At 35.2% G+C, this 19,583-nt stretch overlaps 1 protein-coding gene across 1 annotated transcript; it reads right to left on the reverse strand.

The window, feature by feature from the left end:
* Nucleotides 1-3,041: 3,041 nt before the first annotated feature.
* Nucleotides 3,042-19,583, reverse strand: LOC130802677 (protein RETARDED ROOT GROWTH-LIKE-like). The gene is made up of 8 exons (XM_057666691.1): nt 19,013-19,583; nt 16,925-17,036; nt 9,961-10,120; nt 5,237-5,385; nt 4,993-5,144; nt 4,189-4,303; nt 3,954-4,104; nt 3,042-3,787 (listed from the first exon to the last, which is right to left on the reverse strand). The coding sequence occupies exons 1-7, from the start codon at nt 19,423-19,425 to the stop codon at nt 3,964-3,966; spliced, it is 1,242 nt and encodes a 413-aa protein (XP_057522674.1). The 5' UTR covers nt 19,426-19,583; the 3' UTR covers nt 3,042-3,787; nt 3,954-3,963.

The raw sequence follows: 19,583 nt of genomic DNA on the forward strand, positions 1-19,583 counted from the left end.
TTGGTCTTCCCTTTCTTGGTGGACTTGCATGTGGCTTAGGTATATCGGTACCATCAGGATGTAATATATTTTCAAGTACCTAAGACATGCGGCGTACAACTGCGGGATCGGCTTTTAAAACTTCATCAACCAACGATTGAAAGTACTCTTTGTCATCGGCGTTTGCGTGCCGTACTCCTTCGTTGGTGTCAGCTTCTGTCTCTATGTACGTTAGTGTTTTCCAAAACGGGTGTATGTCATCCAAATATAACGCACCTTGTGACCTGATTGATAAATAAAAGTAACAAGCACAGGGAAATCCATGGGTGCTTTGAAGTGCACAACCGCATTTGTCAAATACATAGTCACCTAACTCTAACATACAGTTGTGCTAAAGCAACAATTGTTCCAATGAAAAAATAGATACATGACGATATAATGGCCTCATGAAATTATTTCGCAAAAACCTTGCAATAGAATTCATGGACTCCTGTAGCGCTTGTCGGATCTTCGATTGCTGATTTGTTATTTGTGCGTGTGCCCTTTTAAACAAGGTATCAAATGAGCTATTACCGCTACCAAGATAGTATTTAAAACGGTTGGTTATGTGTTCCTTTTTCACCAGGACACACTCTCACCGTCCAAGTTTTTTCCCTTGGTTTACGACTACTACATACAATCACAAATTTACACCTACATGTTCTACTTTTAGAACCAGGTCGGGTAGCGTTATCTAAGTAATACAAATTCCCCCTAATATTACCATAGCGGTGACATCTTAAATGCAAACTAACTCTAGAATGTCCTTCTTTTTGTTTATATGAAGCACGTGTAAATTGAAAGCCAAATCCTATTGCAATCTCATCGGCCCAACCATATAATTCATCTACAGAATCAAATTCCCTATCCGTAACAAATCTACCCAAGTAATCTACATTGTCCCCTAAATTTTCATAATCCAGCAAATGTAACATAAGTTTACAATCAATAATAAATATTATTTAAATTATAAAATAAATATTTAGGTTAACAATTAGGTAAATGAAATACATATAAAATAAAATAATTTACATAATATTAAAATATAAAATAATTAAAATAAATTACTAGAACATAAATTATAAATTAAATAAATTACTACAACATATATAAATTATAAATTGCTACAATAATTTAAATAAAAAATTAAAAATAATTTAAATAGTATAATTAATAGTTATATAAATTATCAAATAAAATAATATACTACAAGATATACAAAATATAAATAAAATATAAATTAATTTAAATAAATAAGAGGGAAAAAAGTAGCAGTCGCACAAAACATGCGACCCGACCGTGGCTCAGTCGCACGTTTTATGCGACCCAACCACGGTTCTGTCGCGTGCGACTTGGTCTTAATCAATTTTTTTTTTAAAAACAATTCGAAACGATTAAACTACGTATCGAATCGGATTCATAGTCGTTTTGGTTAGCCATTGTAAATCAATTCCAACTTTTAGCTTGTTTTAACTTACAAAGCGTTTTTAGAGAGATTTTAGAGAGATGTTACAGTGTTTGAGTTCGTATATTATGCAGGGGCAATTTTAGAAATTCAATATATATAGGGTTGCGATAAAAGTGTTTGGGATTTAATGTTCTACACTTTAGCTCCACAAAGTTTATGTTTTGATTTAGTGCTTTTAGAGTGATGAAAGTGTTATTGAGTGAGATTGAAGTGTGTTACACAAATTTTAAGTCCATAGGCATTTTCGTCATTTCATTAAAATGGGGGTGGCGATAAAATGAAAAGGGTGGCGAAGTTTAATAATACCCCGTGACAGTTTCGTTATTTCCACCGTCGTACAATTTCTCCTATGATACCTCCACATTTGTGTGACTATCGATTGAGCTCACATAACAAATAACAATGTCAGAGTTTTACTTTTATCAGATTGAGGTCGACTAGATAAACAATATATTAATATCAATAATAATTTATATGGATTTTTGTTCTTCATTCATTTCAAATTTCTACCCTCTCAAACTATAAGTTTAGATTTTTTTCATTTATATATTTCTGCTCATGCTGGTCATCTTAACTCTTCGTCGGCCTCTTTTCAAGTCTTTTCAACTCTAACTGTCTATTTTCATTTCAACTGGTTAATACCATGTCTTTACACATATTCAAACTATTGTAAACACTCATTTTAGAATTCAATTATCTACCAACTCTAAGCCTTAAAACACTCATTTAGGAATTTAATTATCTATCAACTCTAAGCCTTAAAACACTCATTTTATGACTTAAAATGTTTGTTGCAAGACTTAAAAGCCCTACTTCAATTGTTAACATTAGTTTTTTCGGGTTTAAGTTTATTTTTCAATCAACTATTTCAACAGAATAGTAAATCCAAGGATTAATAAACCTACTCTAAAATTTAAAGTTCTTACTCCAATAATTAACATTCCTTCACAAAGGCTTTAAATTGTCTGCTCTATGACTTAAAATGACTATTCAATGGTTTTAAAGTACTCAATTTCAAGTCTAAAATGTATATTCTATTGTTTAAGTCGGGTTCTTTCAACTTTAGACTATGTTGCTTTTTGATTTGTCGGTTCATCTAACAATGTGATTCACCTAAATTAAACTTAACTTTGCTAAATCAAATTCATTTTAGATAAACTAAACGTGAATGAGTTAAATCAAACCTATACATATCGAATTTCATATTTTTATTTCCACATTTTTGGGGTGAAGAAGAAAGTGTGCGGATAAGTTGAAGCGTTGAAAAGCATGGTTTCTTAGCTAGTTTGACCATTTCAAAACTGAGAATGGTGAAACTTGTCAAGAAATAATATATTTCAGAATCACTAGTAATTTTAAATTAAGCTCTATAATAATATTAATTATATTCATTTTTTTAACTGTTTGGTCATATTATTTTTTTAAAACAATTTAACATAATAAATATTAAACTTATAAATATCTCTTACAGCAACGCAAAAATAAAAAGATTTTATATATCAACCTTTTAACACTTTTTTGTTATGCACGTAAGAGATATTGAGGACTAACAAATGAGCTAACGGAGTTTTTGGCATACAATTGATAGCTAATAGCTAATAATTAATTAGAACAAGTGATTTGACTAGTTGATCTATGAACTTACTTTGTTTAACGAGCTGATGATTTTAAAAGTGTTTGGTAATATTTAATTGGTGATTGAAAGCTCATAAGAGTAAAAAGACATAAAGAAACTTTAATTGTAATCATCAATTAAACCCACAATTTAAACCTTGTAAGTTGTAAGTAATAAATAAAACTCATTTTCATACAATATTATCTTCTTCATCTCAGTTTCAAACTCCTCAAGATCAAACACATCAAAGATGGATTTACAAAGAATTGTGAGTTGGGATGGAACCCCAAAGTGGGTCTTTCCAAACAGCTTCCATTGATGTATTCGTTGAACAACATTCCAAAACAAATAACCAAGAACAACCAGTCTTCCCAAGGTTGCTCTTCCTCTCCACCCAATCACTATCAGAGTATCCAGTGGGCAAATCAAAAGCAAAGAAAATAATTAACTCAAGATTTAGACTATTAGTATAATCTATTTTGGTTCATGTAACCGGCCCGTATTGTTGTATAACTATAAATTGAAGAATTGAAAAAAGACAAAAATGTTCTAAGATATCAATTTACAAGAAAAAATAGGGAAAAATTGTCCGTGTAGAAGCATAGGATCAGATGTACAATTCAAATCCATTTAACATTAAGACTGACCGCATACGGAAGAACTCCAGACCATGTTCCTTACTCCACCTGTCCCATGGAAACATATATATGGATGAGAATTAAAGAAAAAATGATGCATCATAAGCAAGAATAGAAATCGGGGAAATTCAATGGAACACACTAAAAAAGAAAAATAAGGCTTATTCTTTGAGACAAATAAGGCTTATTCTTTGAGACAGAGAGAGCATCACACATGGACAGGACTATAGTGAGGCTATGGCCGAGTTATGAGCAATGTCGTATACTGATATGAGAATTTCAGCACCAATCAAAATGATGATGAGCCATTCAAGAAAATCAGACTTCCTGTTCTGCAAAATTTCTTGTAGAAACCGAATGTTATGCTGTCCAAGTCCAAAAAATTAAAGAATTAGTTAGCAACAGTAATCTTGAGTTTAATTTCATGTTGGCTTGAAAGAATATCAGACCTCTACAAATTTCAATTTGAAGTCGAGACTAGCAAATCTCTGTGTCAATTCGAATTCATCTCGAAGATACTCCCAGATCTGAGCATATTTCGCATCCTTCCAAGCAATATCAGATCTGCACCAAAAACAGATGTTCAGTAATTCATAGCATTTTCACACATATAAGCATACAATCAACAGACAACCAATATGTTAACATTGCGTATGAAATTTTTTCTATTCAATTGCTTTGTAATAAACAGCATGACTTTTTAAAGTGATTCCAAATCATCAAAAATCCCTCTATCATCTAATCATCAAATCCAATGTACTCAAAATTCAGCCGTAGGTACTAGTTCTTTAATAGTGAAAGCTTTGAGTGAAAAGTCGTGAAGCATATACTGCAGACATCCAAATTCACATGCTGAGCTTTCACTCCAGACTAATCTCATTGTTTTCAGCTTCACTTAATTAACAAAAAATGTTCATTTTTATATAAATGAAAATATTGCAATTCAAACACTGAACCAAATAGCAGTAACAGATCAGTGTAGAACATGTTACTCATCAAGAAAATCTTGGCAATATTGTGCAACTTCTCATCCCACGCGTGCTTGAAATCAAGAGATTAAGGCAGGGAAAATAGTTCCTCGAGGATTTTCAGCATAATTCGACTCAATTTATGGAATATAAAGTATAAATTAAGTTCATAGCTACTACACATGCAAGAGATCTGAGAGAATTATTGTCATGATGCACACCTGAAAGCAAGTCATATCAAGTACAAAACAAAAAAAACTGTAAATTTAATCCATAAAATGTCACCTTTCAAAAAGGCCAAGCTTCAGAATCACATCTGCTAGATTAGAATTTGCCTTCCCGACTAATTGGAATAGCTTCTTTCTTTCCATGGTAAAAGTCCCAGTTTTCTCCATTGCACGATTTATATCAGTGAACTCTGCAACCATTCCATCAACCTAACAGTGGGAAAGGTTTTGAGAACAGGCCAACAAACTAAACAAATTAAACAATAAGATTTTTCAAATCAGTAAGCTAGGATGGCACACACCTGGCGGACATAGTAATCAAGTGCAATACTTTGACCAAGTACACTACCTATCGTACGGATACCATCAATATTCAAGTACTGTAGTATTATGTGATCAAGGCCAGCTTGCATCCATGTACTTAGATTTGGCTTCTCTCTTACTTCAAATTCTGAAAGTAAAAGGAGAATGTATTAACAAGCTGATGCCCAATATTAAACCCCAATTCTCTCGCTCCCTTGACTCCAGCTCCCACTTAGCCCTTCCACCAGCTAAAATAAAAAACCAAACTTCTCGACACAATTTCGTCAAACAAGCTTAAAATACATTATACAAATAATAAATTTCATGTGTTTGAAAAAAAAATGGGGAGATGAAGGCTGAAGCAGCACAACTATAATCGTAATAAAGCCAACAAACCACATCTTTGTATTATTATTCCCTTATTACGAATGCTTCTCCTAGTTACTAACCCGGACCCACACGAGCCCTTATTCTAATTTTAACTTTCTCGTACAAGAATGCAGAGCACCTGCTAGCTGCTACAGCGCAAGGGGGTACAGGATGCTAAAGTTTCGTTTATATGTGGTATTTGGAAACCAGCATTATGTATACATTTGATTTTAGGAAACATCATTAGGCAACTATTTATGTCCTTAACTATTAATGTAGTTATGGAAACCCTAGTATGAGTCGTTCCTTATGTGGGCTCCTCAAGGGAGAATTATCGTATCCTATCTCTATACATTATCACTTTTTTCATCAATCATCATAAACATTTACAATGCTCACCAATCCAAAAATGACATTTCCTCTTACATTCTGGCACACTCTGAAACAGTCTACAATCCACGAGATTATCGGCATTAGTCAAAGATCTAAATTGATAGATGGATACAGTGCCTCTTACACCTCATGAATAATTCAAGTATACCATATTTTCAATTAGATTGATGTACTTCAAATTCCATTATTATGGTTGATAATGACAAACACATCGGTTTAAGCATTGGACAATACTCTCTTTACCTAAACCTCACCCCTCTCTCTTTCTTAAAAAAATCATATATACAGATATACTCATCATATCATTAAAAAATCCAATGTTTGTTCGACATATCACAACTAATGATTGGGAATTCGTCAAATCTGATTCATCAAATCTGACCCTTCAAGCTTTTCTATGAAAGACCTTCAAACGGAGATTAGTTTCATCAAGTGCAATAGTGATGATTAACTTTATTTTTTGTCTTCTACAATTTCTACTTCAGCTTTCTCAACTTTTGCATTCACTCACTCAAGGTGTGGGAGTGTCCCATGAAATCTCGATTGGCTTCCATCGGCCCCAACTGGGGTTCTTCTCATATCAAATCGCTAAAATTCGCGTGTTAAATCGGTGAAACAACCAAACTAAAAGTGTGAGTTGGGTTTTCCTCTAGCAAAGCAAAAAAACTTACAAATTCAAATGAGATTATTAAGGATCTTCCGATAAAGCTCCAATCTTCAAGTTATTGCCGCCAAAGAAGATGTGCTAGATGTGATAAAGACATAGTTTCCTTCAAGCCTTGAACTTTTGTTGATGAAGAGCCGGAAGGAATAAGAAAGAACGAGAGTTTTCTTCGAATTTGAAATGGGGAAGAACCTTTTTATTCAAATTTCAAGATAGGGAGATGAAAACTTTTTACCTTACTTCTTGTTTAGAGCATGCTTGTATTGAAAGTAAATATTTAAGGAAAAAATAAAAGTCAAACTATACAAATAAAGTTAAGTAGAGGTGATTTTAAAAGGAAAGAAGAAGGATAAAGAATATTATGGTATGAAAAAGATGAAGGAAAAGGAAGATGATCAACCTTATTTTGGGAGAAAAGGAGCAAAATATTTTCCCTCCATCCCATTAGGGTAAATATTTATACCCAAATGAGGGTTTTAATTCTTCTATTTCTTCTTTTTCATCACCTCACAACTATTTATCCTCTTTGACAATAATGTTCTTTTAATTTTCTACTCTAATAACCTTATTTTCTTAGTTTCACTTTTATTTAATAACCTTATTTTAGTTTCACTTTTATTTAATAACCTTATTTTCTTAGTTTCACTTTTATTTCCCGCATAAATATTAAATCTCAATACAAGCATGCCCTTAACGTGTAAAACTTTGACCTTTCTTTTCCTTTTCTCTTTTCTTCTTTCACTTTTATCTATTCAATTAAACCTTTTAGTACTACTAGGACTATCTAGAACAATGTGAGTATTTATAACTAAGTACTTCTATTTTTTATATTTATGGTTTTAGTTAGTGGTCAACTTTACAAAAATTATTATTTTTTAATTAATTATTATTATTATCATCGTTATTACAACCTAGAAATACTAGCCCCTCAAATACAAATCTTTATGGGAAAACTCTAGCAATCAATAATATGAATCACGAATCTAAAATCCAAATCAAACAACCCAGCTGAGCAAACAAAAAATTCAACCAGTCACGAATTTGAATCTGTACGACGAATTTAGAAGTGGTAAAGATATAAGAAGATGTATATTTAAGCCCATCACCAACCGAATCTAAATACACACATTTGTCATAAGAAAAGGAATGATGGGACGTTTAAAATATAAGGCTAAATTGGCAATATAGAAAAGATCAAGAGGTGAGTATTGGTTGTGGTGAAACATTTAAGCCCAATCATAAAGTCCACAACCATTGTACAATTTTGAGTCTTGCTCTAACACAAAATTGGATCATTCAACAATTGGATGTTCATAAGCAAACATGTTAGTTTTCTCTTTTGATATCTTTATGGTTTCAATTAGGTTCCTAGGATTTGGTATTATTGATTTAGAACTTAAATCATAGATCTTAGCTAGTTGGCTTTACAAACGATACAATGGATCCTTCTTTATTTATTTATCGAGGTTCTTTTTTACTCTTATATGTTAATGATATTATTCTTAATTGTTCCACTAATCCCTTGGGAAAAAAAAGTAATGTGTCTCTCGAGTTCTGAAGAATCTTGATGCCCTTTCTTATTTCTAGGGTAATGTCACATGTGCGAAAGGTATAATGTTTCTGTATCAAAAAATGACAATGAAAATTGTTGCTCTATGTGAGCTTCAACTCCTATGAATTTTCAGTCTAAACATAGTTTGAGATGTGGATAACCAATTGATGATCTCATTACTTGCCACCAATGCGAAGGGCCTCTTAAGTATCTTACCATCATTTACCCAAATATTTCTTATGCACTTCAGCAAATTTTCTCAATAAAGCATGACAACAATTATGGGCCATCAAGCAAGTTCTTCACCATATGAAAGGCACGATACCTTTCGGCCTTCATTTTACATCTACTTTTGCTTCTGGGTTGATGTGTTACTTCGATGCTAATTAGGGTGGTTGTCTTGATACTCTCTGTGTGTTTCTTGGTGACAATATAACTTCTTAGTGTTCTAAACGCCATAAAAATGAATCTTTGTCTAGTGTTGAGGGCAAGTATAGAGTAAACGTCAACGTAGTTGTGGACAATGCTCAGATTAGGAAAATTCTGTTATAATTTCATTGTCGGATGCCTAAAATCGTGATAACATTAGTACAATCTACATGTCTATAGTACACCACTAACGTACAAAGCATGTCAAAATGGATATTCACTTGGTTAGAGAGAAGGTCTTCCTTGGTAATATTCGGATACTTCATATTCCATCATCATTTCAACAAGCTGACACAAAAGGACTTCCCTCCCATTATTCAGATATTTAAGAATTAGTCTCAATCTGTGTCGTTCTCGTTTCAACTGTGGGGTGTATTTGTAAATCAATATTATGTAAACCTATTATTTTAGGAAACATCATTATGTAAATATTTATTTCCATAAACTAGAGTATTTATGAAAATCCCAGGTCTTACATATGTGATCATCAATGTATACTGTAAAGCCTCCTCAAAGGGATAACTATTAGTCCCTATATGGGACAAAAGTTAAAATTCGATTCAGCATTCCTATTCTACCTTATATCCGAAAGGGAGCATTAGGTACAATAGCCCAGCAACCCTAATCATTCCTAAAATTTGCTTCATTGTCCACAAAGAACGTTCTTGGCAGAAATGTGGCTTGAGCCTCACAAAGGATCCCCGTAACCTTCCTCTTTACTCCCATAAGATCAGTCCATGAAGCTAGGTCGGCTAGGTGTAGGGGTTTCCAACATGGTAGGGCCTTCTCCTTACCTATACCCTAAAAAAAAATGGTGCTTCATTGTCTCATAGAAAATGCACTCATAAGATTGTTGAAGATACCTAGGGAGCATGAGCCTTAAAGCTACTTTAAAGCTTAGGTTAAAACATAATGCAAGGTTAAAGGCTCCTAGGGAGTGCAGATTCTAGGAAGAGAAACGGAGGTATATGCACAGAAGTGCCTTTGAACTAATCCTCAGTTTTATAAGGTTGCGATCCTATATCGTTTAAAGGCATCGAAACCAAGATGGAAATCACTCATGCATCTTCAACAACCAAAAGCTCAAAAGTAAATAGTAATACACCACAAAAACAAAAGAGAAGAGGAAAATACGAGTATAGGACACCCACACACATGTACACAAGGAAGAGAAAAAAGTGCAAAGAAAATCCAGAGGTCAAGAAGCAAATGAATACTAGGGACAAACGTAATGGAGAAAATAATTGAAAGTTACATAAATAAAAGTGCAGATCCCCATAACAAGACAATAAGGAATTTATGTTAGTAATACTGACCATCCTTTCTCATTTCAGGAAGCAAGCCAGAAGCATGCCTTTCCACAATTTTTAAGTAGCCATCAACTTCATGATCACGAACATTGAACAAAACAATTGAGCCATACTGGAAAACCACCATGTAGCCACAGTCACTTCCACTTAAGGATGCACCCATACCCTAACAAAAGAACATCAAAATTAGTTTGCTTAACCTCACTGCCGCAAGCCAGAATATAAGCAGTGAATTAGTAAACATACATGCAAACTATTATGAATTGGATATTTAGTGGCAAGGTTTTGTTAGAAGATTTACCTGAAGGGGATATAGAGAGGTTAGCTACGATTAATTTAATATATTATAGATAGAAGGAAGGATTAATTTAATGTTAATGCTTTTATAAACAAATTATGGATTTAAAAACCATGAAATGCATAGGGTTATTGTGAGTGGTAGGTGATGGGCAGGTCTGGGTAGGTAAAGAGGGGGTAGGTTATGTGAGAGTGGATGATACGGTGCCTGGTGAAGAAGGGTTTAGGTTTTTAGAATTCTTCACGTTCTGAATATTTTTTATACATAAAAAATTATATCAAAAATGCTTTTTAAATAAAAAAGTCATAGAATAAACAAAAAATAATCCACCAAATAGAATTAATCAAAGTTGAGAGTTAATATGTCACCATACAAAAATCCCCAAAAAAATAAAGGCATCTCCTAGGGAGTTCTAAAACTCACTTGTTCCAAGTGAACAAGAAATGCTTTGCTAACCACATAGTCCTTTGTTTCAGAGTTCTCCCTAATTAATCAGTTTTTTTCAAAGCTTTTGGTCTAATAGGGGAAACTTGAAGGGGCAGAAGGGGGTATTGGATCAATGGTCAATTAGGAACAACCTATCTATTAGCACAACATAGGTCAGCATACAAGCATAATCCTTTGTATGAAGACATTTAATAATATTGATACATACAACTAGCATAAAAAAAAACTATAACTATAAGGGAAGTGGAAAACAATCAGGCTCACACTACATGTTTTATTTTGCTTAAATTCATAGCTATCAGCATGCAAAGAATCTAGGGAAGCTAAAAGAGAACATGAGAAAAGAGTAAATAAGTGCCAACTTGGACAAGATCATTTTAACAAAATAATGACTTTTCGAATACCAAGAAGCAATCGAACAAAGTTCAGAATTTTAGTAGCCCAAAATTAGGTACTCCCATTTACAATTTACCATAGAATAAATTATATTCTACATTAGCGACGGTCTCCCAAGTTGATTTTGTTTTGTTTCATGTAGTCGACTCCATATTGATAGGATTGAGACTAGGGATGGGCATGGGTCGGATCTGGGTCGGGTCCAGCTAGACCCAAATCCAGACCATATTTTCATTAATGGACCCAGACCCGGACCCAGATCTATAGGTTTGAAAATTTTGAACCCAAACCCAAACCCTTAGGGTCTGGTGGGTCTAGGGTCTAGATCTGGGTCCAAAATGTTTTTAAAAAATATATTATACAACTTTTCATCCATTCGTGTAAAATTATTTAAACATTTTTAACTAACAAGGATCTTCTAATACCTTATACTAATTGAACAACCAAATATATAAAGCTTTCTAACATTCAAGTTCTTAAAATGAAATATTCATCAAGTCTTTTGATTTTCAAAGTATAGAAACAACGACCACATTTCAAATTACATGAACCCAATAAGTTACCAGTCACATAATGTTCTAAAATATAACAAAGTTACAAATCAAACAATCAAATTAAGCACCTTGTCCTCAAGGTGAGCATCGGGAAAGGCGGCAAGGTACTTTTTGGCATCCTCCCATGTAGCTTATGTTTCATCTCGATCTTTCCATAACACCAACACTTCACGAGGCTTGGAAGGTAGATGTCGCACCTGTAAATTATCTACCGGTTGGAGGTTCAATTTTGATTCTGCTGTCAATAAAGGGTTGGTTGTTGTAGAGTGAATGTTCCCTTCGGCTTTTTTGAGTTGAGAGACATGAAAAACCGGATGCAATAGACAATCCTTAGGCAGCTCCCAACGGTATGCTACTCTTCCCACCATATGGCTGATTTTATACGGCCCATAAAACCTCGACCCAAGCTTTTCATTAAGTCGGTGTGCCAAAGGTTTCTGACGATAAGGTCGCATCTTAAGGTACACCCAATCTCCAACTTCGAACACGACTTCCCGCCTCTTCTTGTCGGTATAAAACTTCATGCGCTGCTGTGCCTTGGCCATATTGAATTGCAAGTCATCCAACCCTTTCTTGCAAGAGTTGATCTAAAGAATCCACGGCCATTTGTTGATGTCCTATACGCACCACATGAGGGGGCACTCTCCCATACAAGGCTTGGAATGGAGTCATTTTGATCAAGAGACGAGGGGAAGTGTTATAACTAAATTCGGCCCAATGTAACCACTTTGCCCACTTCTTTGGTTGTTCGTTCACAAAGCAACGAAGATAAGTTTCCAATATCTTATTCACAATTTCGGATTGCCCATCCGTTTGTGGATGGTACGCCGTGCCGTGCTCCTTAGTAAATGAGTTTGTTGGAGCCGAAACATTTCTCTCCAAAAGACACTCATAAACACTTTATCTCTATCGGAGACAATGGTCGACGAAAACTTATGTCGCTTGACTACTTCCTTTATGAACTTCTCCGCTACTTGGATGCTGTGAATGGGTATTTAAGAGCCACAAAATGTTCAAATTTAGTCAATCGATCCACAGTTACCAATATAGTGTCTACCCCCTCCGATCGAGGCAACCCTTCAATGAAGTCCATCGTGACATGCTCCCAAACTTGTGTGCAGATAGGAAGATTTTGTAGTAACCCAGCCGGACTTAGATTAGAAGTCTTAGCTTGTTGACACACTTGGCATTCCCGAACATATTGTGTAACCTGCCGTCGCATACCCTCCCAATACCATTCACTCGCTAACCGAAGGTATGTCTTCAACTCCCCGGCATGTCAGCCCAAAGGAGAATCATGGTACTCTCTCAACAAAACAAGAATGAACGGAGAAGACTTGGCCAACACATATCCTCCTTTGTAAAATTACACCTTATTGACAATCGAAAAACAGATGGGAACCTACTCACCTTTTTCTATGGCCTCTCTGCTTCTAACCAAAGTCACGTCCTTGTTAACCTCTTTCTGAAGCATATGCCAATCTATTCTTTGCGAACTCAATAATGCACCCAATTCTATTCCATTCTGAGTAACCCGAGATAAAGCATCGGCCACCAAATTATTTTTTCCCGGATTATACTTAATCGCGAAATCGAAACCCATTAACTTCATGAACCACTTTTGATAATACCCATGCACTTCCCTTTGCTCCAATAAGTACTTCAAACTCTGTTGATCTGTCTTTACCCTGAATCTTCGACCGAGAAGATAGTGCTTCCACTTCAAAATGGCAAAAACAATGGCCATAAGCTCCTTCTCATTAATGGATTTGTTGCGAGCTCAAAGGCCCAAAATTTTACTGTAGTATGCAATTAGATGTCTCTCTTGCATCAAACAACCCCCAATCCATGTCGGGATGCATTGGTCAACTACGAATATTTTCTCAAAATTCGGCATTGCGAGCATGGGTACTTTAGTCATCACTATCTTCAAGTACTGGAAAGCTCGTTCGGCTTCTTCGTTCCATGCAAATGAATCCTTTTATAACTGATTAGTCATGACCCTTGTCAAATGTCCATACCCCTTCACAAATCTCCGGTAGTAACCTGTAAGCCTGAGGAATCCTCTTAATTCCTTAAGATTCTTCGGAGAAGGCCATGAAATCATTGCGGACATTTTGTCCTCATCAACTGAAACCCCAGCTGCCGAAATGACATGTCCTAAGTATGCTACTCTATCCACCCCGAACTCACACTTGCCTCCATTCACCCCTAAAGAATGCTTGCGAAGGCACTGAAACACTTGTTCTACGTGACTACAATGCTCTTCTCGTGCTCTGTTACAAATGAGGATATCATCGAAGAAAAACAAAACAAATTTCCTCAAATAAGGATGGAATACCACATGCATCAATGCTTGAAATGTAGAGGGAGCATTTCTCAAACCAAACTGCATAACAAGAAACTCGTAATGGCCCTCATGGGTCCTAAAAGCTATTTTATGAACATCCTCTGTCTTCATCCAAAACTAATGATATCCTGACTTGAGATCTAATGTGGCAAACACCGTCGCTCCATATAACTCATCTAGCAGCTCGTCAATCATTGGTATGAGATACTTGTCCGGACTGGTTGCTTTATTCAAAGCTCTATAATCAACGCAAAATCTCCAAGAACCGTCTTTTTTCTTCATCAAAAAAACCGGGCTAGAAAAATGACTGATGGATGGTTGTATTATCCCTGCCTTGAGCATGTCTTGGACTAACCGTTTGATCTCATTCTTCTGACTGTGAGGATACCTATATGGTCGAACATTAATTGGATTCATTCCTTCCTTGAAGGTGATAGAATGATCATGGGCTCTTTGAGGAGGCAATTGTATCTGAGGTTGAAATATGTCTACATAACTATCAAATAATCCCTTCAATTTTTCCGAAACATCCACTTTTTCCAAACAATTTTCCACCCCATTAAACTCTACCAATATGCCCTCGCCTTCCTTTCTCAACAGCTTTAACATGGCTTTCAGCAAAATCTTCAATCTTCTAAGAGAAGGATCCCCTACTAGCATAACTTCTTTCCCTTGCCAAGCAAATTGCATCGTCTGAGTTTTCCAATTGGTCGTTACCGGACCCAAAGTTTCCAACCACTGTACTTCAAGTATCAAATCTGAATTTCCCAACTCCAAAGAAAGATAATCTTGAATTATTGTCAAAACTTGGATCTCTAACTCCACCCTTCTACAAATTCCCTATCCGACTATCTCTTCCCCAATCCCAAGCATCACTCTAAATTTTTCACAACTTTCACAATATAATCCCAGTTAGTGCACAGCTTGGTTGGAGATAAAATTATTAGTAGCTCCCGGGTCAATCATCACAATTAACTCATTCAACCCAATCTTGCCCAACAACTTCATAGTCTTTGGATTTGTAATGCCCACAATCGAATTCAAAGATATCCCAATCGGCCCCACTTCTTCCATTTCCTCCATCATTTCTTCAACAAACAGCCCCTCTCCTGCGTTTTTTTCCTCCTCTACTACCCCTATCAAACATTCATCTCCTTTCGACTACACACATGATTAATAGACCACTTTTAGTCACATTTGAAGCACAGCCCACGCGCTCTTCGGTCTCTGTACTTACTGTCAGACAGCCGCCGCTCCTTTTCCCATGTTGGCCGGCCATTTGGGTAGGTGGGTAACGATTTCTGGGTGGGTTAGGGTTGTACGAGTGTGGTTTAGGGTTTAGGTTTGGGTGGGATTGATTATTGAATCTGGAATAGGGAGTTAGAATTAATTTGAGATTTAGGGTGGTTAGGGTTAGGGTTTTGTCGCTAGAATTGGGGATTTGGGTTAAATTGGGGCTGATTTGGGTATTTTGGGATAGTCTGATTTTTGTAGATGGTGAGAGGGTAATTTCGTTGTTGTCCCTGCCTTCTTCCCAACCAAGATTGACATTCCAACTTCCGGTCAATTCGCTCGGCCCAATCCATGGCTTGATCCAGCGTCGTAGGTCCCATAAGCTTCAATTCTATCTACACCTCTTCACAAAATCCCCTCAAGAAAGCTCTAATCATCACTGGTTCATCCACCATATCCACGTAATTAAGTCTTGTAACAAATTCCCTTCAATAATCGACTACACTACCTATTTGTTCTACCGACATCCATTATCCATACAAATCCCCATCTTCGAATGGACGAAATCACTCCAAAATCAGGTTCTTTAAATCCTCCCAACGCCTCATTGGAAGTCTTTGATTTGCATATTTATACCACACCATGGCTTCACCTTCCAAACATACCACCGAAACCTCCATTCTTGCAAAAGTGAAAATTAAAATGTAATTTCTCATCTAACATGTCATTACCCATATGCCAAGTGGTGCCATAGTGTAAAAACAAGGTCGCGTTGTAAAGGTTTTCAAAAGAAACGAACCTATATTTCACATATTGTAAGGTGTAACACATTTTGGGCCATATTAATGGATATCTTATGATTCGACCGATATTTAGGCGTTACGATAGCTGCATCACTGCCGTTACCGCATCATCGTTCTATTACCGCAATCATAACCATTCTCATTTTTACAGTATGAATGATGCCCATCTTGACGAGCAGGGTCATGTTTTTATGGAAAGAAAGTTGTAATAAAATATTGTTTATAAAAAATTTTGATTTATTTGTGCATAAGAGGCAAGCAAAATCAAGCAAGGCTTTTTTATACTTCCTTTATCCCTTTTTGTTCGTTCCGGTTTGTTTATCCTTATTAGAATCTTTCTTTTTATATAAAGAAATATATTAATAAATATTTAAAGTACACTCTAGGGACAAGATATCATGTCCATGAAACTAGTTACAAAATAACCCATACTAATCCCATTAGAATCTTTCTATATTTGGTATAATCGTTTATTACTATACTCAATCACCTCTTGGTCCAACTAACTCTGTATTATCTCACTAAATACTTTTATCTTTACTTTTTAACCCATCAATAAAAAATGTGGAGCCATAATTCCAAAAGATTCAGTCAGCTAAATGAACCAATAGATGAGTTTCATGGTCGTCAATTCTTCTCCTCCAATCACTTTAATTTTCTACTATCGCAACATGTAACTATGTAAGTCTAAGCCCTCCATATCCTTTTCCACTTCTATGAGTCATCTTTGGTCCTCCACCTTAGTCCGCGGAAACACATTTATACAAGCTATCAAAACCACAAATGTAGTTTCTTTTATGAAGCATGAAGAACAAATTTTATATGCATTCCTCTAGAAACAACAACAATATTATCATATAAACAAATATAAGGCACTTAATCAACTCACATTTGGCTCAGGCTTGAGGTTTCCAAACTTCAAAACAACATAATTTGTCATCCTTGACGAGGGTGGGATAAAATTAGACTTATTCTGATCCACCAAGCTCTTCAAATCCACACTACAAGGGAAAAAACTAACAAAGTTTAACCAAAGATCAAGAAACTACTACAAATGTCAAAACCCAATAAAAAGAGAAGAAGATGACAAAAAAAAGGTTTTTTATTCGAGCCAAAACATTCTAACCAAGCTTACACTTTTATAGAGTACTCACTATGCTAAATTTGATTATTTCACAATTACCCAAACTTGTTGGCCCTCACCAAAATTTATTGTACATTTATCTACATTTATATGCACTAATTTCCATTATTATCCCTAATTAAATTTATTAGAATTTATTGTAGATTTGAATAAAATGGTAGCACCACTTAGAAATAATTTAAGACATCTTGACTTGTTGGCCCTTATTAAACTCAATTGAAGCTCTTAATATAATATCCTTATGAGCCCTTACCTAAACTTAACTTATGAGATCATTTAACACTCCATAAATATCAACTACATATTCATAAAAATGAAATGAAAATTTAAGGATAACAATTAGAAAATTACTCTTTCTATCTGTACATATAAAATTTTTTAAAGAGCCATTTCTAAGGTATTAAGTTAAAATAACACAACATAAGAACACCCTCAAGTGCATGCCATTTTATTTTTTTTTTCTTTAAACCATGCTCATTACAACTCTCCATATTATGATAAAAACAACCTTCATTGCACATACAAGTATAAGGTTGAATAATTTGTAGATACAATTCATGCTTAAAAAGGAAAATTTGAAACTAATGGTCCAAACAACTATCCATCGTTTACAAAAAGTCCAACCTACTGATTAATCAACAATGGCCCTAAATTTTATATTTATCTTCCAAAATAAGTCCTGATTAGAATTAAACAAGTTTAGCTGGTTACAAGTGCCATGCATTGGTTCTTGAATGACCTCTTAAAATCAAATTCTATTTTGTATTCCTAAATTTACATAGCATCAAGCTCCCATCTCTGTATTTCGGCCGCAACACTTTCATTTCCAACTTTGTAGTCATTTTCTCTCTTCATTTTCTCTCTTCATAAAAATGGTATCCCTTGACTAGTGATTAGACAACCACAAAATCCAATATAGAATACTAAGTGGAATTCAACAAGTGAATTGTCTCCAAAACAGCATATTTAGAAGAAAGCTTTAAACTCGCTTTCTAAACGCCCATCCTAGTTGCACATTAAATTCATGAATTTCGCAATTTGATTTACAATGAATTAGATTGCAGTATGTAATTACATCATTATGTGGTATAGTTGATTCAAGAATCAACAACATTAAATCAAGTTTATTGTTGATATTGCAAGTTCAGTTCAAATTGTAACACTACTAAACTGCAGAAAGCAGCCTTCATCTTTGTTATTTGGTGGGGCAAGGAATGAAGGGAATTTCATTTTGGTGATCCCCTATACTAGTGGAGGCAGAAGAAAAATATAAGGATATGAAGGTTGCGTGCAAGATTGTCACAATAGTTGTGATGATTTTGGAAAGACAGTGGTGGCAGAGTAGGTAACTGCGGAACAGATAGGCGAGTCAGCTTTTAGAAAGATCAAATTCAATGTTTTGTACATCACAAGTCACTAAGGAAGGATGTAAGATGATACTTTCGAAGTTGGCACCATTGTTAACTAAAGCAGACAGTTAAGGATGGGGACTCATAATATTTGTGTGATGGTTAAGACGATACTATCAAAGTTGGGACCAATGTAAGAAGATTCACAGCCTCAACAGTTTGTTCGGAATCAACCCCAAATCATATTCCAACTCAAAGTTCACGCACATAATGACATTTTCAGCTAAATTATCAAAAACCCAGGAAATTCACTTGAAGGCGAATGATAAGAAAAACAAATCAACCAATTCTGATAACAATTCTAGTATGACTAAATAAAAAATTTCTTAAAGCACTACTTTTGGCCAAAAAAAAATATATAACGAAATGAGAAGCAGAAAAACAGAAAAAGTCCAAAAAATGAAGAATTAGATAAACGAAAAACCTGGTAGAGAAAAAAAAGGCGCGGACAGGAATATAAGGGCGAGGATCAACATCACCGTCATCATCATTTTCACTAAAAGATGTAGGCTCAAGAGCCACAGAGGACGAAATTGGCTCATTCCACTCAAATGTATTGGCACCCAAAGGTGAAACAGAAGAAAAACAACGAACTACAGCCAAATTGCAAAAATTAAAGGAGGTAGAATCGGAGATTTGGGGGAAAATTGGGGTTTTAGGGGGAGATAGATGACGAGAATGACATAGAAAAAGAGATAAAGTTGTAAGAGTGCGAGGTGAGAAGGAAGAAGAAGAAGAAGAAGAAGAAGAAGAAAAGGAGGGTTTAAGAGGGGATAGAAAGATGGATTTAAGGTGAGAATGGATAGAATGAGCTGCAAGTCTCCAAAGTTTGTCCATTGTTGAGGATGTTAAAGGTCAGAAATGGTGATGACGAGCGGGGCCTGCCTGCGCCCCTGGTGACTGAGAGTGGCGCTAATAACCTGGAGAGACGAACATGGCGGAGGAAGCAGGTAGTAAGTAGTAACTAGGTAAAACGTCCACCCTCTCTACAAGTT

This window comes from Amaranthus tricolor, chromosome 16 (genome assembly GCF_026212465.1).
Source record: "Amaranthus tricolor cultivar Red isolate AtriRed21 chromosome 16, ASM2621246v1, whole genome shotgun sequence".
Taxonomy (NCBI): domain Eukaryota; kingdom Viridiplantae; phylum Streptophyta; class Magnoliopsida; order Caryophyllales; family Amaranthaceae; genus Amaranthus; species Amaranthus tricolor.

What these genes read in the sequence shown, in the direction of transcription:
- LOC130802677 (XM_057666691.1), bottom strand. Translation starts at nt 19,425, where the DNA reads ATGGACAAACTTTGGAGACTTGCAGCTCATTCTATCCATTCTCACCTT. An exon ending in AAGCTTGGCCTTTTTGAAAG is followed by an intron (nt 4,304 to 4,992) that starts GTGACATTTTAT and finishes TTTTTGGTGCAG; the next exon opens with ATCTGATATTGCTTGGAAGG. An exon ending in TCAAATTGAAATTTGTAGAG is followed by an intron (nt 4,105 to 4,188) that starts GTCTGATATTCT and finishes GGACTTGGACAG; the next exon opens with CATAACATTCGGTTTCTACA.